This window comes from Arvicola amphibius, chromosome 17 (genome assembly GCF_903992535.2).
Source record: "Arvicola amphibius chromosome 17, mArvAmp1.2, whole genome shotgun sequence".
NCBI lineage: Eukaryota > Metazoa > Chordata > Mammalia > Rodentia > Cricetidae > Arvicola > Arvicola amphibius.
In genome coordinates, this window is record NC_052063.2 from 37,915,983 (window position 1) to 37,941,092 (window position 25,110).

Genomic DNA, 25,110 nt, shown 5'->3' on the forward strand with positions numbered 1-25,110 from the left:
TCATTCCTGTTTTTGTTGTTGTTGATCCTTTTGTTGAAAATAGATTTCTGTTCTCATACACTATATTCCAAATATGCTTTCCCCTTCCCCTACCCTTCCCAGCTCCTTCCACCTCTGCTTCCATCTAGACCACTCCCCTTTCTGTCTCTCCTTAGAAAACAAACAAGCTTCTAAGGAATAACAGTAAAATAAGATAAACCAAAAACAAATCCGAATTAGAAAAGAAGCAAAGGAAAAAACACAAGAAACCTATGTAGATACAGATACACACACACACACATCCACATCCACAGGGATTCTATTTTTTAAAAAAAAAAGCTAGACGTCATAGCATATACACAAAGGATCTGTAAAGTAATATATACATACATATACATATATACATGTGTGTATATATGTATATGTGGTTGTATGTATATGCCCTGACATATCATTGTGTACATATAGTATTATATCTTAGTGTATATATGTGTATATGTATATGTGTGTGTGTGTGTAGGCCCTGACATAATTTATGAGACAAAGAACTTCCAGAAATGCTGTTCAGTTCATTTTGTGTTCACCATCTACTGTTGGGTAGTATGGCCACCATGGTACCTACCCTTAAGAGTGGTTTGTTTCCAAGTGAGACTTCCTTGAACAAAACTAATTTTTCATTTGCAAGTGGTTCTCAATTGGAGATAGCTTCTGGGTTGGGGCTGGGGCATGTGCCCATGTCCCCTTCAGCTCTAGGGTCCTGTCTGGTGCAGTACCATTCAGGCCCTGTGTACTCCGCCATGTGTGCTCTGCCTCAGGCCCTGTGAGCTCGTGTGTGTGTGTGTGTGTGTGTGTGTGTGTGTGTGTGTGTGTGCGCGCGCGAACCTTCCCTATTGTATCCTTGAGGCCTGATGGAGGAGAGTTATCTATGTTTCTTTCATTGGTTAACTAATAAAGAAAACTGCCTTGGCCCTTTAAGAGACAGAAAATTAGGTAGGTGGAGTAGACAGAACAGAATTGTGGGAACAAGGAAGTAGAGTTGGGGAGACGCTTCAGGCAGTCGCCATAGTGAGTCTCCATGCTGCTCCTCTCCGAGATGGACGCAGGTTAAGATCTCTCCTGGTAAGCCACACCTCGTGGTGCTACCCAGATTACTAAATATGGGTTAAAGGAAGATGTGAGAATTAACCAATAAGAGGCTGAAACTATGGGCCAGGCAGTGTTTAAAAGAATACAGTTTCCGTGTAATTATTTCGGGTGTAAAGCTAGCCGGTGGCCGGGTGGCGGGACGCGGTCCCGCCGCTTCACACTACAGAGGCCTTGACTCCTTGGTGTCCTCCATCCCCTCCGGGTCTTACACTCTTTCCGTCTCCTCTTCCACAGAGTCCACTGAGCCCTGAGGGAGGGATTTGGTGGAAATATCCCTTTTATGCCTGGGTGTTCCAAGGTCTCTTACTCTCTGTAAATTGTCTGACTGTGGGTCTCTGTATTTGTTTCAGTCCTTCTGCAGGAGGAAGCTACTCTATGAGAGTCGAGCCAGCCATGGACTATAAGTATAGCAGAATGTCATTCAGTCATTTTTTTCTACATTCCTTTACAGTAGTATTTGGTTTCCACCTACGTCCTTGGGCTATCTAGTATCAGAGTCTTGGTCACCCAAGAGGTATTGGATATGGGTTTCATCTTATGGAGTGGGCCTTAAATCAGTCTCCGTGAGTTCGTTCCTAGTACTAGAAGCTTCATTTGGTGATATGGGGTATCCTGTTGGGCCTCTGTCTCCCCTGTTGCTGATGATTTCATTTAACGTGTGTGTGTGTGTGTGTGTGTGTGTGTGTGTGTGTGTGTCTCACAAAGCACATGGTAAGGAAGTATTTACCTACCTTAGACATTGCAGCCTTCCCCTATTTGTGGAAGGAAACCGACAAGCTAGTAGCTATTTCACGGAGTTCTATGGCAATTATTACTCCTTCAATGCCACACTTCTAAGTGAGTTCTGCTCTTGCCTCATGCCTAAACCTTGTCTTCTGACCAGGCCTGCTAACTCTCTTCAAATGGGCACTGATGGGCACTCAAGATCCACTCATCAGGAAGCTAGCCTCTAGTTTTCTGAAATCTTAGAGGAACACTGTCTGTTAGGTGGTAATTACATGTTGGCAATTTTGATGGTTTTAATAGTTACATTTTAATTTTTAATACTATTTTAAGAACACCCAAAAAAGTAAATAGATAAAACTAGTTTCATATATAAGACATGGTCTATAGTGTTTATTATTTTAGCACTCATATATAAATTATTGGGGTCCTTTTCTTTTTCTTTCATTAAGATTTTGGAATCTGTATCTTTCATCCCAGCACTTGCAGGGTAGAGCCTGAAGATCAGGAGTTCAAGGCCAGCCTCTTAGTGACTTTGGAGCCAGGCAGCCTGGGCTACATGATATGCTGTCTCTAAATCCAAAAACAAAGATTTGAGAATACGGCATCTTTCAGCTATTCAGTGTGACTGATGGCCACATAGTGGGCTGAACAGGTCCTTGGATTTCTCAACAATGTAACTGAAAATCAATTTCTATTCTCTATAAGAAATTAAACGGAAATACAGTAATCATTAGTTCTATAGCAGAAGGCAGACGGAAATGAGTCACAAATGACTAAGTTAATGGGAGGCTCAGGGGGAAACATGAGCCCCATTTGTTCATGCAAGAGTTCTGAGGTTTTATTTTCTTGAAGGCTTTTTTTGTAAAAAAAAAAAAAAAAAATTACTGTTTTTTTTGTTTTATTGCTGTTGATGATGATTTTTTTCCTTGTAGATTTTTACGTATTATTTTATTTTGTTGTTGTTGTTCTTGCAGGTGGTAGTTCATTTTAGCCACTAATTTATCATTGGAAGGAGGCTATAAGCTTGCAAATGAAACTATTTGGTGAGGTATACAGGACACTTAGCATTTCTTGTGTTTGTTTATCTATGCCATTTTCTGGAATGCAAATCTGATTCTCTGTCTTCCTTGCTCAGAGTTCTGTAGTTTCTTCTCAGTGGAGCTTCTAAAAGTTGCCAGGTGTGCGTTTTCGTTTTTCTCACACAAATTAGAGTCACTGGGGAGGAGGGGCCTCAGTGGAGGAATCATTCCCATTCTACTCCTCCATGGACATGTGTATGCGGGATTTTCTTGATTAATGATTCCTGTGGGCCCAGCTCCTTCTGTGCAATGCCACCTGTGGGCAGGGCGTCCTGGCCTGGGGGTCCTGGGTTGTCTGAGCAAACAAGCTGAGCAAGCCAGTAGGCAGCATCCCTATGATTATCTGGTCCAGATCCTGTCTGCAGACCTTGAGTTTCTGCTCTGACTTCCACTGATGCTGGACTTCTACACCCTCTAAGTTGTTTTTGGTCAACGTTTGACCATAGCAACAGAAATCTGACTAGGATGTCAGGTGAAACGATTTATCTGAAAACTCACTGTGAATCCCCCACTCTGTGTCCAACTAGACTAACAAAATCTAGAAATCTATCCTGAGCCTGGGTCCTCTCATCAACCTGGTTTGGGAAAATGGCCTGTGGAATATTAATAAAGCCTTACTCCTTAGACTCCTCATACAGTCTGTTCTAGCCTAGCGCACGACTCCATCTGTGTGCAGTCAAGGATGCAGCTGCAGCCGTTGAGGTGCAGAGTGGTGGCCCTTTCCCCTCCATCCTCATCCTGGGACACGTCTCCCCTCTTGTGATGAGTCTGACCCACGACTGCCTCCTTAGTTGCCCCCCCTTTGTCCCACAGTATCCCCTCCACATTTCTCAATGTTCCCATGGTTCCTACTTTCAAGACTGTGAGGGGCAACAGCCCTTGCCACCTGTGGTGCCCGTGCCTCTTTATTAAGATGAGGCTGTGACTTTCACTGCGTTATTTAGAACCTCCACAGAGTGTGGTACAGGGGAATGATCAATAAACATTTTTCTTTGTCTTTTCATGTGTATGTACTTGTGTGCCTGATTATGTATGTGGATTCATTTGCTTGTGTGTGCATGCGTGTATGCATTCCCTGTATGTGTACGTGTGTATGCATGTGCTTGTGTGTGCGTGTGTGTGCATGTATGTATGCATTCCCTGTGTCTGTGTGTGTGTGTACATTGTGTATGCATGTGCTTGTGTGTGCATGTGTGTGTATATGTACGCATTCCCAGTGTGTGTGTGTGTGAGAGTGTGCGCACGCGTGTGTAGGACATAGGACAATTTGAGGGCACGTGACCTGTACCACTAACTCTACCTTGCATCCATCCAGCAATTACTTAATTTCTGCCCAGATTATAGCAGAAGCATGAATCCTTTGGGTTTCTACTGTAGAGAAATGACTGGGCATTGGTGGTCTACACCCTTAACCCCAGCACTCGCAGGAGGATCTCTGTGGGTTCGAGGCCAACCCCAACTGGTCTACAGAGCGAGTTCCAGGACGGCCAGAGTGACACCTTGTTCTGAAAAGTCAAAGAGAGAAAAGTGGCTTTTGCTTGTTCAGCTCATTGTTCTTATAGATTTTTCTTTTCTGCTCTAAATTCTCAGCTTAAGAAGCCGATCTCACCAGCCTTACAACTGGTGTTTAGTTAAGCAGGACTCACCGGAACAGTCACATGAGCAGTGAGCACATAAGTAACCAGTGGGACTAGCTGGAGTCTGACTGGGTTTTTAGTTTCTTGAAGACCAGAGGCTGGTGCATCATCCCGTCATTCCCTTATTTCCCTGGGTGAAGGCACTAACCCATTCTAACAGGACGTAGACTCCTAATGAGAGGGAAACCTGACCACAGAAGGAAAATGAAGGAACTAAGGTGGCCCATGGTGCTCTCACAACTATTACTGTATTGTCATCTGCCAGGTGACCATAGCATCCCCTGGTCCCTCTGTCTACACCAGAGCCCTTGTCACTTAGTAATGCATAGAGCAAGAGTGCATCAGTGTGTCCATGCCACACATACTATTTGACACAGGTTTATTTTAAGAGTTAGGACTTCCCATTGTCAAAGCAATAGTAAGACATTCCTCCATTTTCTTTATTTCTGGGTAATATAATTTAATTTGGTGTTAGCAGACTTTCATAACCTAGAGGAACTATCTCGTCTACTTTTCCTTTCCCCTTAGATCAGGTACAGTGGTTACAAAGCCTTGTGCATTATGCTTATTAAACTATTGATGTTTCTCCGTTTTGTTTGATGCTCAGTTAGGAAACAAATGAATAACAGTCTTTTTTTTTTAAAAAAGAAAAAAACGACAGGCTGCCTTGTGTGGTGGTGTGTGTAACTAGAGGCCGTGAGTTCAAAGCCAGCCTGGTCTGCTTAGTGAGTTTCAGGTCATCCAGGGCTGTATACTGAGACTCGGACTCAGAACACAACAAACAACAGCCAAAGCCCGGAGGAGCTAGAGAGCTGGCTTGGTGGTTAAGAACACATACTACTCTTCCAGAGGACCTGAGTTCAATTCCCAACACCTGCTTTGGGTGACTCACAGCCACCTGTAACTCCAGCTCCAAGGGAGGTCCAACACTTCTGGCTTCCACATACACCCAAATGCACATTCCTACACACACACACACAGACACACGGTGGGGGAGACATAGTTAAAAATAAAAATAAATAACAGTAGTTGAGACCTATGAATATTATTAATGATATAGCCATTATGATTATTTAATAGGTACTGACCTAAACTTTTAAATATTGATCAGCAGAACCTGTCCAGAGATACCACATTTTTACATTTTCTGTGGCATTTTATAGTAGTGTGGGGGTCCTGGTCATATATCCATCAGAACTGATAAGAATGAACATAGAAGTGGTATCTGGTAAGTCCATTCACTGTCGGGCTTTGGGTAAATTCACAACAAAAACGGAAGAACTAAGGGAAAGGTCACTTTATGTAGACATCATTTTAAATCCTGTCTGATTTGACAAGAAGTACAAAAAAAGTACGAAAGGATGGCATCGTCACTTAAGATAGATCAGGGGCCGGGCGGCGGTGGTGGCGCACGCCTTTAATCCCAGCACTCGGGAGGCGGAGGCGGGCGGATCTCTGAGTTCGAGGCCAGCCTGGTCTACGAGAGCTAGTTCCAGGACAGGCTCTAGAAACTACAGGGAAACCCTGTCTCAAAAAAAAAAAAAAAAAAAAAAAGATGGATCAGCAACGGAGATCCTCAGACTGTGGTGCCGCAGTCTTTTCCAAATGGAACAGCTGGCTCTGAGATGTGCGCTGCGTTTGCTGTTTACTAATGCGATGCTTTAGTGTATTCTGAGTTACACAACTCGCTGATGAATCAAGCACTCTGGTGGATCCTTTTCATCAGACCCCAAAAGAAGCTCTCCCCCAACCACAGCTACTTCCCAGCCCCCAAGCAAAACTCATCTACCTCTGTCTCTGAAGGAGTCTATCCTGGACACTTGATGTGAATGGAGCTACAGGCTGTACGGTCTCAAGAGAGTAGTTCTGGGCAGTAAGCTTTTAGATCGGTTGTTTCTCTTTTTGAGACAATGTCTCCTGTAATCCAGATGGCTTCAAACTTGTAACTGAGGATGACCTTGATCTCCTGATCCTCCTGCCTCTGCTTCCCAAGAGCTGGGATGACAGGTGTGTGCTGCAACTCCCGGTGCATGCGCGCAATGCTGGAAGCCAGACCCAGGGCTTCATCCATGGTAGGCAAGTCCTCTACCAGCTGAGCAGCAGTGAGTTATGTTTTGAAGGTTCACCATAGCATAAGCTGTATAGGCAGAGTTTTCTATCCCAGGAGCTGCTTTCAAATTACCGCACAGAGGCTTGTATTAATTGTTAATGCTTGGCCAATAGCTCAGGCTTATTACTAACTAGCTCCTGCATTCTAAATTAACCCATATTCCTTATTTATGCTCTACCATGTGGTGGTACCTTGATTAGTATGGCACGTTTGTCTTTTCCACGGCTGCTCTCAACTCTCTGACCCTGCCCATCTTTCTCTCTGTAGCCTCAGTTTGATCATTCCACCTATTTTTTTGGGGGGGATGGCTACTGATAAAATATCAGCTTTTATTAGCCAATGACAGTAATACATATTCATGGTGTACAAAAGGATTTGGTCCACAGCGAAGCTGTGTCTCCAGAGCCTGGGACTCTGCCTAGCATAAGATGCAGGCTCCACAATGATGTGCTCAGCTACATTAAAATGAACCTTGAGTCTGAAGGTAATAATCGCATCGAGACTGGCCCACGAGAGCTGCTGTGAGAGGCCTTCATGGACTGCTCAGGAATCTGGGGTTAGGGAAGGACTTGTAGTCCTCAGTACAGAACCAAAGGCTCATGGTTTTTCCAGGAGTTTTAATTATTTATACCCAGTTGAAGAAAGCCCATGTAATTGCCGAGTAACTTTGATAAGCTTTGTAGCAGAGCCACTTGTATTTCCTATTGGATACCAAGGGAGAGGAAGTGGCTCATGGGAGGACCTCATATGATTCATTCATTTTCTCTTAGCACAGCAGGATTTGCTAAAAATCACTTCATCTCAAAAGATTTACTGGAATTCCTGAATGAAAAACACCCTCATCCTTGATTTTTTTTTTTCTTCTTCTTCTTCATGAAACAAAAATAGCTCCATCTTTTTAGGAGAAAGCATTTGGCAGCCACGCTGATTATAATACTATATTGGAAACCGCTTACTTTGATTGACGGTGAAGCAGATGCCCTTCCTTGTGGTTAAAAGTCTGTTGATGTGTTCTCTCCGGCAACCACCACACTCCTGAGAGGTTAGGAGGAGGATCCCTCAGCCCAGAGAGAACGTGAGGTGTGCCTCGTTGCCTTTGCCAAGGCACACCTCCCCCCCTTACCCCCCCCCCCCCCCGCCCCTGCAGCGGTGCCTAGACCATAACAGATCTCAGGGCAGAGCTTAGGTCTCTCTGCTAAGCTATTGCTGGGAAATGCGACAACTACTCAGCAGCTGGATGGATAGAAAGATGGAGGAAGTATTCTAGTAGTCAGGCTCACAGAGCAGAGACGGGGTCCCAGGACATCACCTTACCAACTGTGAAGGCAATGCTGACATGAGAAATGAAGTAAATGTTATAATTCAGTATTAGGAAAGTCGGCAAATTTCTTGATCTACCTCCTACACTCACACTGTAACCATCTGGCTACTAGTGAGTTTAACTAGCAGGAGCAAATCCCCGCGTACCCCCGCGTATCCATCATCAGCTGTGTCTAGATGGGATCCTACGAAGAACTGAAGAAAGCACTCTTGGAACAGGGTTCCTCTGTCTCCACTGAGCTAGATTGCTGCCCTCTTTTTGGGCATAGGTGTGGACCCTGGGGAAGGAGGGGCACGGAGGTTCTCCACAGGGAATACTATCCTTGTCTTTGGAAGCTAACCACAGATCTTAGAACAAAAGTTAGCCAGTGGTGTGTGCTTAGTGGGACCTGTTTTCCAGAGCACAGCTTTCCCTGCAGTGGCTACTAACAACTAAGTTTGTATCCATTGTGTTTGTTCTATGCTTTCCCTGAATCCATAGATACACATATTTCTACTTCCTAAAGTATTACCACGGTCAGTGGAGTCTCAGAATGGGTGTCATGTAAAGGTGTTGGCTTGAGCAATGTGATCAAACTAAGGCTGAGAAAGCAGCCTTGCTGTTACGAATAGAATAAGTTGGACCCGAAGGTTGCCTGTTCTGAATGGATTATTTGGATATAGAAAGAAGTTATTTTTAGGTCCGGCATGCCTATAAACCCCGAAGCGAAGTGTTTTTACAAATGAGGAATGTATGCCTGAAATAAAAACTGCCAGATGTCAGTCTCTGAATGTGCCAACTGACACGTGTGTCAGCTCCAGTGTCTGGAAGAGACGGTGCCCGTTTCTTTTCTACTCGGGCTCCAAAGGGGTCGTTAAGTATAAAATGCCTCTGACAAGTTTAGAGTCCGCTCTGAGGGCAACAGCACCCCAACGTTTGGTTTGTCTGCAAGCTGTAACTTCTTTCCCTCATGACTCAGTGTGTGTTTGTGCTCGAACACGTGTGAGACATATTTCTGTTCAAGTTTTGCTGTATTTTTCCCTGGGTCTCAGCTCATTTTTTTCTTTAAAAAATAGACCAACAGATGTTTTTAAAATTAAACAACCAAAGGCCAGTGAGGTGGCTCAATGGGGAGAGGTACTTGCCACCAAGCTAATGATCTGAGTTTGATCCTTTAGCCATACATGGCAGGGAGGTGGGAGCAACTCCCACAGATTTTCTTCTGGTTCTCACATCCACTCTGTCTTGCACATGTGGCCACATGTGTGCAGTGCACGTTATTATAATGCATGAACAGATGTAATTAATATACAGGACTCCAGCAGAGGCTGTAACAAGGTGTGATTGACGGGAGTCTCTCTTCGTGCCTCGCCTGCCCGCTTACCCTGGCCACGTTCATGATGTCATCAGGTGGATTCTTGTCTCTCCTCAGAGATCCGAGCTCAGCTGGCGGAGCAGCAAAAATGCCTGGAGCAGCAGACGGAGATGCGGGTTCAGCTGCTCCAGGACCTGCAAGACTTCTTCCGGAAGAAAGCGGAAATCGAGACGGAATATTCCCGGAACCTGGAGAAGCTGGCGGAAAGGTTCATGGCCAAAACGAGAAGCACCAAGGATCACCAACAGTTCAAGTAAGAGCTCTCTCCAGCTGTAGGTGCTGCTCTGGGGACTGAGCGCTTGCCGGGCGTGCATGAGTTCATAGGTTCAATACCTGGGTTGGGGGGTAAGAGAGGGAGGGAAGGAGTCCGGGAGGCAGGCAGGCAGTGAGGAGGAAGGGAGGGAGGAGGGACCTGATTCAGAGTCAGCTTCCAAGGTGATCAGGTAACCCACTTTTTCTCCAAACCTCCTCAGTTCTGAGCATTTCCCCTTTTGTCTAAAGTTATTGGTGATCAAGTCCCCGTCACTCTAGCAGCCTTTCTCCCTTCCCACTCACGCTGCAGAGACATAAACTTATGTTTTGAAATCACTGTTCACAAAATTCCCCAGCCACAGAGAAGAAGCTGCTCTCAGCCATAGGCAGACCTTTGAAAGGGTGAGTTTGCAGGCGCTGCTTCAAGCAAAGGCCTCAGGAGTTGTGCAGTGAGTTGTTTGTTTTTCTTGGCATTTCTTGAAACCAGGTCTCTGTAGCCCAGGTGAGCCTTGAACCTGTGAAAGTCCTGCCTGCCACGGGCCAGGATTATAGACCTGCGCCACTCTCTGGTGATTTCTGTAAGACAATAAGCAACAACTTTTGTTTGGGTTTAGTGTTCCTGGGGAGCATGCCCCACCTCCACCCAACTTGTTTGTAGTCATTAAAAAAAAAATGCAGGTTATTTGGTTCATGAAATTTACTTTATAACTTAAACCGCACAGTCAGAGAGACAGGTAGGTGATTGTACATAAGTACATAAGTGACCAACAGGGACCAGCGCGGGGTTCCATTGACAGACTGTGCTAACGTGACCTGTAATGGAAGATGAGAAGGGAAAGTCCTGGCAGAGTAGGGTACGTGTGTGCACACGCATGCACATACGCCAGAGCATGTATGTATAGCGGTGCACAGACGTTAGTGTGTACTGCCGTGAAGGCCAGAGAATAACGCAGGGGTATAACCTGCCCATCTCCGCCTCCTCAGTGTTGGGCCCTGTGGCTCAAACTCACACATCCTTGAGCTTGCCAGGCAAACACTACCTGAACTGTCTCCCAGGAAGAGTAATACGCGAGTCTGCACAATAACTAGCTGGCTGGAAGGGGGACTGAGGAAGTAAGGGAACCTCCTCAGTAAAGGACTGCAGGGGAAAGGCTCTAAGCCAGGTTGGCAAGGTTCTTTGGGAGTACACCGTAATCGGATGGGCAGTGTGGCCACAGGCATTAATTGGAGCACATCACAAATTCTCACACATCTTTGTGGGCTTTTTCCTGTGGACATAAGAATCTTTGGAGCGTTTTAAGTGGAACTGCCCACACCTGCATTTAAGTGACAGGTAAGGTTGTGGGCTACGGGAAGCTATCAGAGAAGGAAGAACACCAAGGGTCACTTATGGCGTGTGGCCTTCTGATCTAGCCACGCTGGAGGGAGAGGGGAACGCCCAGGTGGGGAGGTAGTAAAGAAGCTGCATGGGCTTTTGTTTCAGAAAGCACGGTGGGCCAGGGAATGTGGAAAACACCTGTGCCGTAAAACACCAGAAATGACGGTTAAAATGTAATTGATATCTTATAAATGTACACCTGGATCCATAGGATTTAGGGGATATTTCCATGGTCAAAAAAAAAAAAAATGGAAAAAGAAAGAGGGAGAGAGGGAGGGAAGGATGGAGGGATGAAGGGAGAGAGAGAAAGAGAGAGAAAGGGAGAAAGAGAGAGAGAGACAGAGAGGAGAGAGAGAGAGAGAAAAGAAGAAAGAAGTGAAGTCTAGGTATTGTCAAAGGTACCCATGCCTTAATCCCGCAGAAGGCCAGCTGTGGAAAGGTAAAGCCAAGATAAAGATTTGGAGCAGAAAGCTTCACTGTCGGCCCTCCTCATTGTCCTCCTACACAAGGGCAACAGAGAGACCACCCACCCCCACTCCAATCTGCTCAGCCTGGCTGTGGGGGTGCTGCTGAGAACTGGGCCTCTTTCTTCTCAGTGATCTGAAATTCCATTTCCTACCCTTCCATGACTTTGGAGCCTGGATTAAAAGAAGAGTAGCCAGTTTGGCAAGATGGCTGCTTATGGCGGGTAGAGGCCAAGCCAGATGACCTGGGTTCAGTTCGCCAGAACTCACTGGTGGCAAGAGAATCAGCTACTAAAAGTTGTCCTCTGACCCTCATGAGCCTGTGCCCCACCAAATAAATAAATGTAATAAATATTTGTACATGAATCTTCAAATTGCCTTTAGCTTGAGCATTATTGGTTATTGATTGTAGAGCTGGAGAGGAAATGGGTCCGAAACATAAACGCTGGCTTCATTAACCATCAGCCAGACCTGGGTTGTAATAGGCTACTGCGTGACTGTGGCACTACACACATTCTCAAGCTTTGGTTTCTCTGGCAGGAGGGAGGCATGACGGCTCGTGACCATGAGTGGCGGTAACAGACAGGGCAGAGTCCTCGCTGTGACTGGTGGCTGGCTCGGGGATGTGTGTACAGCGCTCCTTCTCTTTTCTCCAGACACTGAGTCTTTAAGCACAGCCATGCACGTACCGGTTGAAACTATACCTCGGAGCCTGGCTTTGCTTAGTTTGGGGTCACTATCACTAATGCCACTAGTCCGTAGCCTCGAATTGCTCTACAGCAGATGCCACCAGCAGGGCTCAGATCAGCCTCCCCCACAAGGACTCGCTCTGACCCTTACTTTGGTCCTCACCAAATCCTTGGTGAGCTTTAGTTCTCTTGATGACGGTCAGGACACAGCGAGTGGCTGTGGGAAGGATTAAGTAGAGTTACTGTCAGATCTCCATCAGAGCGGCCTCTGAGACAAAAATAGCTAACATTATATTCTCAGCACTTACCTTGTGCCCAAGGCACGACAGCAAGCATTTAAACGTAGATAGTAGCCCACGTCATCTTCACAATAACCCCATGAGACCTGCTGTGCTGTTTTACCAGTTGTACAAAGTAAATGAAGTACAGAGACGTTAGCAGTTATCCCTCAGCCACACAGACAGGGTGTGCGAGCAGCGGCGAGAGCCCAGAGTGAGTACGACCCACAACCTTTCGTTAGCGTTTATGCAGATTTGAGACAGGGTCTCCCTGAGTTGTCCAGGCTGGCCTTGAATTTGTCATCCTCCTGCCTCAGCCTTCCATGTTGCTGAGATTGCCCGCCTGTACCTCCCCAAACCTGGCTTGAAGTCCCCAGTGCAGTAAACGATAGCTTCTATTTTTGTTCTATTATTATCGATATTGTGATTGGCACTAATAACAAGACAATGATAATATGTTTCTTATTCAATCCATAAAATACTGCTTTGTGCTTCCATCTGGATGTGTACTGAGGATATAAAGACATGAAATATTCTCAAGGAAATTATTAGTTGCTTCAGGATAAAGGATGAGCGTAGTTCAAATGAACCAAGTGGCACTGCTTTTGGGGCTGACGAGACAGAGGAGCTCAATAGAAAGGCTCCACTTACCTGCCATGAACTCACCATTCCTTCTTGATGGTTCTATGAGAAAAGATGTCCCAGGTCAGAGCTAGCATCCCAGTGTGCATGGGGATTTCTTCCTGAACCCATTTCTGCCTCTGTTCTTTCTTTCTTTGTCTTGTAAACAGAGCTTGTAACTCAATGTAAGTGTTTGGAGGGACAGTGGATATTTTCTTTATTTTTAAGATGAGATCTCCTTATAAGGCATCCTTGAACTTGCTATGTAGCCTAGCCTGGCCTTAAACTCTTGATCCTCCTTCCTCAGCTTCCTAGATTCAATGCAATATTAAATGCAGACTCTAAGAAACCTAATGGTAGAACAACGTGGCTTTCTTTTTTTCCCCTGACTTAATGTTCAGTCATACATGTTCATGAATTACATTACATTAAATTAAATTACATTAAAGTTGCATGTGATATGAAAGGGAAGGGATGTGGGGCAGGGAAGGGGAATACACATGCCATGGAATACACATTACATCTTACTGGAAGGATGGCTCAGGGAGTAGAGTGCTTGCCATGATCCCAGAACCTGTGTAGAAGCCAAACATGTTAGCACACGTGTATCTGTCATCTCTGCACTCCTGGGAGAAGATGAGAAAATCCTTAGAACTGTAAAGGCCAGTATACTTGGGAAGGCGAGGTCACACATCGGAGGTTGGCTTGGACCTCTGTGTTTCTGCCATGGCATGTGTATTCCCCTTCCCTGCCCCCCATCCCTTCCCTGTCATATCACATGCAACTTTAAAAGAAAAACTAATAAAACTCCTCATCAGACAGCGTGGCACTTCTGTGCCTGAGTTAGGAGAAACACTGCCATTTTGCCATTTCGTGGTTAGTTTTTACAGTCAGTAACAAATTGTACTTCTGAATTTTTTAACTTTCTCTTTATTCTCTGTGTCTTTCTCATCATGCATCTTGATCCCCCCTTATTTTCTATCCCTTTATATCTGCCCTTTGCCCTTGCAACCCCACCCCCAAAATAAAACAAAATTTAAGAGGAAAAAGAAGGCAAACATCTTGACATGGAAACCATAGTATGGCAGAGTGAGTCACACGGCACATCCTTTGGTTCATGTATCGTCACTTCAAGTGTTCACTGCGAAGAGTCGCCGATCCGCTTCAGGGCCCTTGTTTCTGCCACACTATTGAAGCTGGGCCCTCACTGGGACCCCTCTTGGTTATCCTCATCTTGCCCTGTGTCATGAAGATCCTGCAGCTTTGTGTCTGCAGAACGGGCCCCTTAATCTGCTCCCATAGATCATAGATGGGTGGATTTGGGGTTGGCCAGCTCATATCCTGGTTCTGGGCCTGGATAGTTGCAGGGTTGGTTGGCCCACCAGTTCTTCCCACCCCTCCCCCACCCCTGCCACTGTCTCACCCCCCGGGTGAGGTCTCCAGCATGGCCCCAGCTAGTTTACCCCTAGCCACGATGAGCAAGGAGTGGGATTAGTTCTCCTTCTTTCGCGCCCTCAGGGTCAGCTCTCCCACGCCTGGACCCTCAGGGCCAGCTCTACTGTGTTGTCCAGCTGGGTGGCAGAGGTCACTCTCCTGAGTGCTGCAGCTGGTGAGGGGCAGGGGCAGCTCTCCCATCCACCACAGGTAGTGGTGAGAGGCATCTCTCTTCCGCTCACACCACCATACGGCAGATGAGGGGCAGGGTCAGTCTCCCACCCACTTTCTCGAGGCAGTTCACCTGTACCCCTGTCAATAGGGCCAGCTCGGCTGTGCTGCCCAGGCAGGGTACAGGGCCCACTTTCCCGAGTGCTGCAGCTGCTTAGGGGGAAGGTCAGCTCCCTCGTCCACCACATGTCGCAGGGTCAAGAAGGGAGAGGACATCTAATTTATTTTAAGGAATGATATGTTGGTTGCTTACTGTGTTGGGATGGAGTTTTTCTTCGAATATATACGTATTATGCTTAATTTTGTATGCTTTGCGGTTCACTTAGTTTTATTATCTAAAATAAACCAGGAACATTTATGAATCTGAGCTGGCTCAGTAAGTTTCAACAGGACATGTGACATGCCATGAGCCAGCAAACTTTCAGGTTCTGTTCATGAGCCCTCAGATTCCCCAGGAATGCTTGCTGGAGGCTGGAGGGTTATACATCCAGGGATTAATAAATAACCTCAAGTTCGTGTTCCGTGGAAAGCATTGCTTAGCCAAATTTCTTTTCCAGCAGTAGGCCGAACACTCAAAGGAGACTTTGTGAGCTGGGGCAGACCAGTCTGTGTGTGAGACAGTGGCCAATAGATCCTCGTGTAAATATGAGTGCTTTCTTTAGTGGGCTGCGAAACCTGGGGGCTGCCCAAGCACTGTCTAGGCCTGGCACCTGGGGCCCTGGTCAGGGGCAGGAGGTTGTACCCAGGCTTTTGCTCCAAGTTTTCTTTCCAGGCCTGGTAAGTTGCAGGATTCCTGCAGGCCGTGGCATGTCCTGATCTCAGAATGCTCAGAGCAGACAGAAGGATCACAGCACCTGTCCTGCCGTGGCTCCTCCGCCTGCAGGGGGGACCTCTTTTGATCGACCCAGGCCACTTTGAAATGATGGCGATTCTGTCTTCCTTTACCCCTCAGGAAAGATCAGAACCTGTTGTCTCCGGTGAACTGCTGGTATTTGCTCCTGAACCAAGTGAGGAGAGAAAGCAAAGACCACGCCACCCTGAGCGACATCTATCTGAACAACGTCATCATGCGGTTCATGCAGATAAGCGAGGATTCCACCCGGATGTTTAAAAAGGTAGCGTTGGATAACCACCTTTCCTGCAGCCTCTTAGGGGAAGGTGCCTGGAAAGAATGAATGGCGTGGATATTCTAAAGACACAGATTAGACAGTTAACCCTGAGGGTGTGTGTTTATAGTATGTGTTTGTGCATGGTGCGTGTGTATGATATGTGTACATGTGTGTGCATATGTATAATGCATACAATATTATCTGCTGGATATACTTATGTATATCAGTAAATTAATGAATATTTAAAACCTGAGCAACATGAACAGAAGTATTTTGGGGGTGGGTGCCTGCAGGAGAATGCAGAGACGGCTCAGCAGTTAAGAGTTCACACTGCTCTTACAGAGGACGTGCATTTGGTTCCCAGTATCCAGGTTGGGCAGCTGAGATCCAGGGAGACCAGATGCTTCTGCCCTGCCTGGGCACATGCATTCAGATATCCATACTCATACACAAACACACACACATACACTTAATCAAAGTAATAAAAATCTTATTTATCTCTGTCCTTAGAACTGACCTCCACGCATGGAAAAGGGCCACACTTAGAGAGGAGGGCTTTGGGCTCTGCTTCAGCTCACACGTGGCCAGATAAAGCATATCACATGTGTGTCCCCACAGGAAAGTGTTACTGCCTTGTCTTCATGCTCCCTGCCGCAGAGGCTATGAGAGTGGAGTGGAAAAAACTCTACAGGGCCCAGAAAGTTCGGTTTCTAATGTGTTAAAGAGTTTCCTCCTTCCTGACGCCATTTACAGAAAACCGAGAAACAAAGGGGAGGGGGAAAAACCTGAGCTGTTAAACCTTCGTGCCATCATTAGCTTCAGTCAGCTCTCAGCGAATATTTTTGTTGTTTGGACATTTTTGTTGAGGACAATAACAAAATTGGAGCATTTCCTGTGCAAAGGGCACATGCAGCTCCTTGCCCAGCTTTCAGTTTCTATGTTGAGAGCACGAGACTCCGCAAACCTTTCTGCTTGGTGTTAATAGTGTTCCTTGCCTAGATTTATGCCCAGACCCTTCTTTAGTAAGTAATGTTTTAGCTTCAGAGAAGGAGGTGCACCCTGTCGATTCGCGATGCATGTGTTTCAAAGGGACCACTCGCAACACAGGTGCAGGGTCGTGCACACCAGCTGTGCTTGATGCAGCCACATTCGATTTGATTTCTGACCTAGAAATGGGAATTCAGCAAGTTCTAAGTCATTGTGTGCTGTGTCAAATGGGGGAGGGGGGGTGTTTCCAACAAAGAGCTCTCTATGTTGGGACTAAGACTAGGTAGATAGAGAAATATCTTCACATTTTAAATAAGAGAGCTTAAAAATACATATCAGTTCCCACTGAGCTAGGGAAGTGATGGACTCTTCCTGCCCCTCTGTGAGCGCCATCTGTGGAGACCGCATACAGTTTGGTGGGATCCCTGAGCATCTGCAGTGGCATCCAGATGTTCCGGTCAGGCTGCCATGATGGAGAAAGGTTGTAACGATTCCACATTTGGATGCTACTCAAAGATACTTCCTCGGCATGGGGCATTGGCAGGGGTTCAGCCAGGACCTACATAAGCAGCTCCTCATTTATTTATCCATCCATTGAACAAAACATATGTAAGCTGTGTGACTGGCAAAACTTAGTTAAGAGACTGCCCCTGCTTGCAAGGAGCTCATTAGAATAAATTAAGCATCTCCAAGCTAAAGAGACTACAGAGCTCACTGTAGGAGCATGGAATAGGGACCTTCACTAGGGGACATAAAAAACTGAAAGAAGCAGCTCTGGAAATGAAGGGGAGGCTTTCATGAGGCAAGACAAGGCAAGGGTCTGCAGGGACATGTGTGTAGCAGAAGGTCCAGAGTTCTGTGGGGCTGGCCTGGGTTGCTAAGACAAGAATGAGTGATGTGCTAGAGGCTGGCAAAGACGGCCAAAGGAGGACCTCGTATGACAAGGTCCAGGGTCTGATGAAACTAACTGTAACTAGGACTGACAGTCACATTTGTCTGGGTGAGAACACCAGTTCTTCTGCTTCCTTGTTTTGGGATCTTGGGAGATCGTTCAAAGTCTGCCTCCTCTTCCAGAGAATGAACAAACAAGGTTGGGCAAAGGGAGAGGCTGAAGCCATGTGAGTCTGAGCCTGGGAGAATCTCTGGAGTTGTCATATATCCAGGCAGGAACCCTGGGCTTTAGGTTTGGATCCCTTGAACTTGGAGGGCTCTAGGGAAAGGCAGTTTTTTTAACGGAGGGGAGTTCTCTCGAGAGCGGTTCCCAGGAAGCGATCAGCTGTGAGTCTCAACAGCCCACGGCCAATATTCCCAGTCGCTGGGGGAAAGAATTCCTAGTTTGTGAGGAGGACTCTGGGAAGTGCACAGGAGATAGACGCATGCCTACTTATTAGCTACTAGACTTCACTACTTATTTAGATACTGAGGCTTATCACTGTGTGTGCGGCGGATTCCTGCTAACCTGGTTGTTTAGTGGGAGTGTTCTGTTCATCTCGAACAGCCTTCTCGCTGTTAATCATGGCTGATGAGCAGAAAGGGTTAGTCATTACAACCATAGGAATAATGTCTACTGAGGAACTCTGTCAGCCAACTCACAGGCGGGTCCAGCTCAGAGCCTAGCTGCGTGTGGCCCAACACAAAGTCGCCAAGGTCTAACTCAGAGCCTAACTGCGTGTGTCCCAACACAAATCACCTACTTTCTCAGCATTACAAAACGCCGAGGTGGCTTTTTGTTTGTTTTTTGGGGGTTTTGGTTTTGTTTAAAAATAAAATGAATGCTGTTATTAAAATATTGAACTTAAGATTGAATCCTTTATGGAATTAACCAATAGTGATACAGCTCAGGATGTGAGGGAAAGGGGGTTTTGAGTGGAAATCATGGCTTTGACATTATTAGCAGCTGGATGGACTTGGAGTATTTGTAAACCAACTAAGCAGTCTTATCACCAAACTCCAAAATCCACCCATGTCATTGTCGCTTATAGCTAAATTAAAGTGTTTGCCTTTAAATTTCGGCAGTTAGTGAATAACCAAGAGGATGCCAAGCCAGCAAATACGCCGCTCAGACCCCCAACAACCATTTCACAGGGAGTCTTATCTTTGGGCCTTCATTGATTTCTTCATTTCCTCAACCAAGTACACAAGGGTTTGTTTCAGTATCAAACCTCACTCTTCCCACTCCAACAAGGGCTGGTGATGTGCCTCCTCCTGCGCTAGCCCCATCTCCTAGGGTCCAGAGATGTTCTTCCTTTCCACTATGCCTCTGAAAGAGGGTGTCCTGCGGGTGTCCTGCTTCTGGTTTGCTGCTCCCGACAGCAGGTACACGGCTCACACGCTGCATGTGAAAATGTGGCCCATGTCAATAGTCACCGTCACGGGCCACATTGCAGGAACCATTTGTGTAAACGCCTGCTCACAAGATCTTACTCGCCAATTTCAGAGCGGTTCATAGACATGTGTAGTTCAGAGGGAGCTATAAAGTGGCCGCATTTGACTGTCTTAAATCATCCCTGTGTACCTTAAAAGCTGTGGTTTATTCATGAACTGTTTTCAAATTATTAATATAGTTGTATCTGTCTCTGTTTCACTTAATTGTACAAGCATAATTTATTTTTCTTTCTTTTATCAATAACAATGATGTGATTTCTGTGAGTTGCCCCTTGCTAATGTTGAAGGGGGCCAAGCCCTGTGCACCAGCTCTCCAATCCTCTTACTCTTAATGGACAGACACTATGAGCCACATTTTGGGGTGGAAGGATGTGCTCAAGCTGAAGAGCCATGCTTTCTATACACTTTTGCCTTTGCTCAGAGGCGTGAGACAGATTGTGGCTACTATAGACTTCCTTAGGTTTCTCGAGGGGAGGGGCAATAACTGGTCTTGTTACTTTATGTGAAGGGTCAGACACATTGAGATTAGGGCACTGGTTTGGGCTGCATTCCTTTTCTTGCAAAAATCTATATCACCTCTGAGCAGAGACTAAAAGAGTGAAGGTCTCCACATGCTAACACAGAGGCACTTGGTCACCCTTAGCCATTGCTGCTCCGTTCACAATGCTGGGGAACGGAATCAGCCTGGGTGTCCATCAGCTGATGAACGAATAATAAAAATGTGGGACAACAGAAGTTTTCCATCTGCAAAGAAAAATGAAATCTGCAAATACATGGATGAAGCTGGGGGAAACAACTTTATTCCGTGAGGTGACCCAGGCACAGAAAGACAAATACCATACATGTGCTGTCTCTCATGTGTGTGTCCCAGTTTTGAATCTTTCGATTTGTGGATTTAATTTGCAGTGCTTGCAGAATCTAGGAGAGGGCCAGTGGACTGGGGGATACCTTAGGGAGGAAGGCTGGGGGTGGGGTTCAGGAGGCATGGGGGTGGGAGTGAGGAAGAGGAAGATGCACTAGGAGAGGGTTAGCCAAACCCCACAATTATATGAGAAACCTACTGCTGTGTAAACTAATTTAAGAATAAAAGTTCAAAAGAGTAAAAAGGCAATGCCTGCACGTCTGGATAGCCCTAATCCTAGAACCCAAGGGTTACTGTCATAAGTGCAGCTCCCAGTCCTCAACGGAGAAGCTTCCTTTTGCAGCGGATGGCCAATAGAGAGAGACTCACAACTGGTCAAGATACAGAGGATAATTAATCAGTGCTGGAGTATTCAGGTCTAACTGGAGCATCTGTTTCACCACCAACCTCTCCCAAGGCTCGGGGAACATAATCGGACGGAGAACAGAGATATTTTAAGAGCTAGAGGTTGAGGAAGACCGCTGTGAAAAGTGACTTGTGTATGTGACAAAGCCATTGTGCCCAGGAAGGCACTGACGCTGTGGCTGCCTGCGTTAAGACCCATGTGAGACCAAGCCAGTGGAGAGCTCTACCGCAGGTGGCAGGGAGGGGCCCCTGAGCTGAGGAGCTGTTGAATGTTGATAGTTGCTGGGGGAAGAAGAATCCATTTTTTCTTCAAGAATATGGCGCCTGGTAGGCTGCTCATGCACCATGGCTGGTGCTACACAGCCCTGCACATGAGGGGCCAACTGGACTCATTGGGTTGTTTTAAAGAAGAAAGAGAACATGGAGTTGGGAAGGAGATGCAATGGGAAGGTTGTGGAAGGAATTGGAGGGGCAAGGAGGAAATTACATAAGTCTCAGTGTCAAAGCCCTCATGTGGGATCCTCCTTAGAAGCGACTGGCTGGTCAGAGAAGCCCCCAGTCTCCACAAAACAATATATGCTATTGCTCTTCTTCCCAGTTGCCGACTGGAATCAGTTGGTAAGACCCTGTTGCCAAGGACCTTCATCAGAGTACCCAGAGAACTCAGTTTCAAACTGAACTGGAAACTTCCTCCCTACTGACTGGCTTTCTTAGAGCCTGAAGGTATTATACAGGTTAGTGGTTGAGAAAAACCATAAAGAACCTTAATTAGCTGTGAACCGAGCACCCTGCCAAGCAAGGCGTACCCACTGGTGCATCATCGGCATGGCTGTTACATGGCAACCACGAGCTCTCCGTGGACCTGAGGCCTGCTCCACAGGAGAGAATTAATGCCTGGTTCTGTCACCTAAGTCAGAACTCCACAACTGAGGAGAAATTTATTTATTATATGCTGAAACATGATTAATAGAAACTCAGAGACCAATGTTGGGGTTCAACCTGAAGACCAGAAAAGCAAAGCAGCCAGTCACTGGCTCTTACCTCAACCTCAGTCTGAAATGGCGATCCTGCCTCCAGGAATCTCAGAATGAGACTGCCTGAGAGCTGTCTGCTCCCATTTTATAATTCTCTCTAGTTCTGGGATTAAGGGCACACACCACCGCCACATGGTTTCTATGGCAACTAGTGCGGCTACTGGGTATGTGTCATTGCGGCTACTAGGATTAAAGGTGTGTGTCATTGCTACCTGGTCTGTTAGGCTGCCCAGTATGGCTGTTTTACTTTCCTGTTTTTAGGCAAGCTTTACTTATTAAAATACAAATGAAATGCCATTACAGTGTGCTATTATTGTGTGACCTCTATCACTCCCTACTGAACAGAGGCTAATGGAGAATTCTTGGGGAGGAGAAATCATTGTCTTTAGTTGGAGCCCACCAGGTTCCAAAGGCGGTTCCAAACCCATGCTCAAGCAGGTGGAGCTTGGTAAGCTCAGTGGGTCACCAAACAAAAAGACATAAATGGGAAAGGGAGACTGTAGGTGAGGAGAGGAATCGGGGAGGGGGTAGAAGGTGGGCGGCAAGAGCAACCAGAATGTTCGTGAAATAGTCAGAGAACCGATGTAATGAAAATTCTCTTTTGAAAACCCAAAGAAGCCGGGCGGTGGTGGCGCATGCCTTTAATCCCAGCACTCGGGAGGCAGAGGCAGGCGGATGTCTGTGAGTTTGAGGCCAGCCTGGTCTACAAGAGCTAGTTACAGGACAGGCTCTAAAAAAAAGCTGCAGAGAAACCCTGTCTCGAAAAACCAAAAAAAAAAAAAAAAAAAAAAAGAAAAAGAAAAAGAAAAAAAATGAAAACCCAAAGAAAGCTATCTGTGGATGGAGACAGAGTCTGCTGGTCATCCAAATTCAAGTACCTGAGATAAATTAGCCCACTTTGCTGACCAATGATTGTGTTGCTTAGTCTGGCAGGAAGGGGCAATTACTACTAAGATCCATAGTCTTTCAATTTGCTTTTATCAAAAAGAAACATTATCTATTTCTATGCTCCGGTATGAAGTACAGAGTTATTTCATGGGATAAAGGCATGCTGATAAGGAGAGCATTTAAAGTAAGTCACTCTCCAGACAGATGCTTTGGCTGAAGCTAATTTACATACAAACCACTAGTCTACTGCCAGTCTCTAAGTCTCTGACCCTGAGAAGTCTATGAGGGGCCAGTAGGAAGGCTCAGCAAATAAAGGTGCTTGAGGCCAAGCCTGATGAAACTGAGTTCAGTTCCCAGAACCCTCATGGTGGACTGAGAACTGACTCCCACAGGCTGGCCCTCTGACTTCCATGCGCACACTATGGCTCGTATGTGATGACATCCACACATCACATGCGTGCATAAATATTTCTTTAAAAACCTATATTTGGAGATGCTGAAAACTGCCAACCTATATATGCATAGTCTTATTTCTTTTTAAGTATAAAAATGCATATTCCTTGTAGAAATATAGGAAATACTGAAAGTATTGTTCAATTACCCAGGTATACACAATCAATTAATGTCTTGCATTCTTTCTTCAATAATGATATGGATATTTATATGTGTAATATACAAACATTTTATGCTATATGTTTGTAAATATTCCACAATCATATATTTGTGTTACGTTTATTTGTATACTACAGACTTTTTAAATAGAGATACCATGTTACTTGGCCACCTGCCCTTTTCATGTAAAACATTAGCATTTCTCATATCTGGAAGCGGCCCCTCAGAATAGGGTATTTGATGCCCTCATGGTGTGGAGCACTGTTTGCCTGACTCCAGGCTTTTTCCTGTAACTGGACATTTGTATCTCTATGTACCAGTGACATTTAACTTGCGTTGTGTAACTGAAAAGACTTGCCAGGTCAAGGGTGGCCTCAGACTTTCAAAACTTGGACGCCGGTCTAAACCTTTTGAGTTTCTGAAGTGATGCTGGTCATGGCTGTGACTTACCCCAGAGTGATGATGATCATGGCTGTGACATCCAGTAATAGGTTCCCAGAAAAGTCAATGGACTGGTTTTGGCTTTTTTTTTTTTGTTTTGTTTTTTATTAGCAGAGAGCTACCGGATGTGAGTTAATATGCTTATGCAACATTCGTAAATAATATAACAAGAATTTTTCCAAGGCATTTTAGTGCACTGTAGCAGAAGAATTAAATGGTACTTTGGTGACCTCAAAGGACAGATTAATTATTGATATAGCCTGGATAAATAAGTAAGAAAAGCCCAAGCTGCCACTACTTGTTGGTTCTCTTGAGCCTTAGCAACCTTATGGGTAGCTTGTTCTTCTAGAAATATAAAGCTGAACTGTTGTTCTTATAATGGCAGAATTTTCTGAAGTATTTTTTTTTGTACAGTAGTTTCAGTTGGTTTTTGTGAATTGCATACCACGGTGGCTGGCCCTTGTGAAGGCTCTATGAATGACAATAGCTGGTTGTGGTTTTTCTTAGAGTCCTAGAGTCGCTTTGTTGCTTAGCAACAAGAGACATCTGTTTCACCTGGCTGGAGGGTAAGCCTGTGAGCAGCTACAGATGAGCAATTTGCCATCTGCTCTGAAGCTTTATCAAAGTCTTAGAGCGAGTTAAGCATGTGATCCATGCATATTTTGCTGAAAATGCATTACATAATGAAAAAAAAGCCAACTGATGTCAGCAATGTTGAAAGTTTTGTCCATATGGTATGGTATGTTACTTTGGTGCCAACGCTCAAGCGTCAGTAGTTGAACCAGTAATTAATTACCTTGAGAATGGTTGCCAAGAAACACTTGAAAACTTGTTGGAGTTTCTCTTAAGTTAGTTTTATCTTCTTCTGTTTGCCTCTCTGTGAATTTTGGATTGTGTACTTAAATATTCTGTATAAAGGAGATGCCCAATATAAATAATTATAATTATTTTATAAACTGAAACCTTAAGAGAAACAACATGGTCCAGATTGTACCAATGGCTGATGTCTAAAGAAGGGGAAAGCAATATATACAATAAAGAGTTTGTCCCCAGATACTGGTCAGGACCTGGCTGATGCTCCAGGTCCTGTTAAAATGTGTACTTTGAATTTCCAATGTTAGGGTGAAGAATAAAATAAGGTCTGTGAATAAGAAAGCAGCTGGATGGAGGCTTTAATAATGCCCGACCTCCCGAACAGTCAGGATAAATGACAAAGCAGAAGAATAAACGGAACCAGAGTGATCCTTTCGGTTTCAAGTGGCTGCCATTATTCCTCTGTCAGACCCTTCCACAGACTCCTTCCTCTCAGAGTGAAAGTGTGCACCCCAAGTTCCTTTTCATAGCTCTCTCTCTCATCTATCTATAGAGACAGAGAGAGGAGGGAGAGGGAGAGAGAGAGAGAGAGAGAGAGAGAGAGAGAGAGAGAGGGGTGGATGGGCTTAGTCCCTTTCTGACACAGTCCATATATGCTTGTTGGTGTCTGTGCTTTTTGCATATAAGCTCCCAAGGGACAGATTTTTTTTTTTTTTTTTTTTGGTTTTTCGAGACAGGGTTTCTTTGCAGCTTTTTTAGAGCCTGTCCTGGAACTAGCTCTTGTAGACCAGGCTGGCCTCGAACTCACAGAGATCCGCCTGCCTCTGCCTCCCGAGTGCTGGGATTAAAGGTGTGTGTCACCACCGCCCGGCAGG

The 25,110-nt window shown here is 45.6% G+C and overlaps 1 protein-coding gene across 2 annotated transcripts in view; it reads left to right on the forward strand.

The window, feature by feature from the left end:
- Positions 1-25,110, forward strand: part of Srgap1 (SLIT-ROBO Rho GTPase activating protein 1) — a 273,611-nt gene that overhangs the window by 115,938 nt on the left and 132,563 nt on the right. For both annotated transcript variants that reach the window (XM_038314549.1, XM_038314550.1), the window contains exons 2-3: positions 9,410-9,605; positions 15,652-15,814. In XM_038314549.1, coding sequence (XP_038170477.1) covers positions 9,410-9,605; positions 15,652-15,814 — 359 coding nt within the window. The remainder of the gene's footprint in view (positions 1-9,409; positions 9,606-15,651; positions 15,815-25,110) is intronic.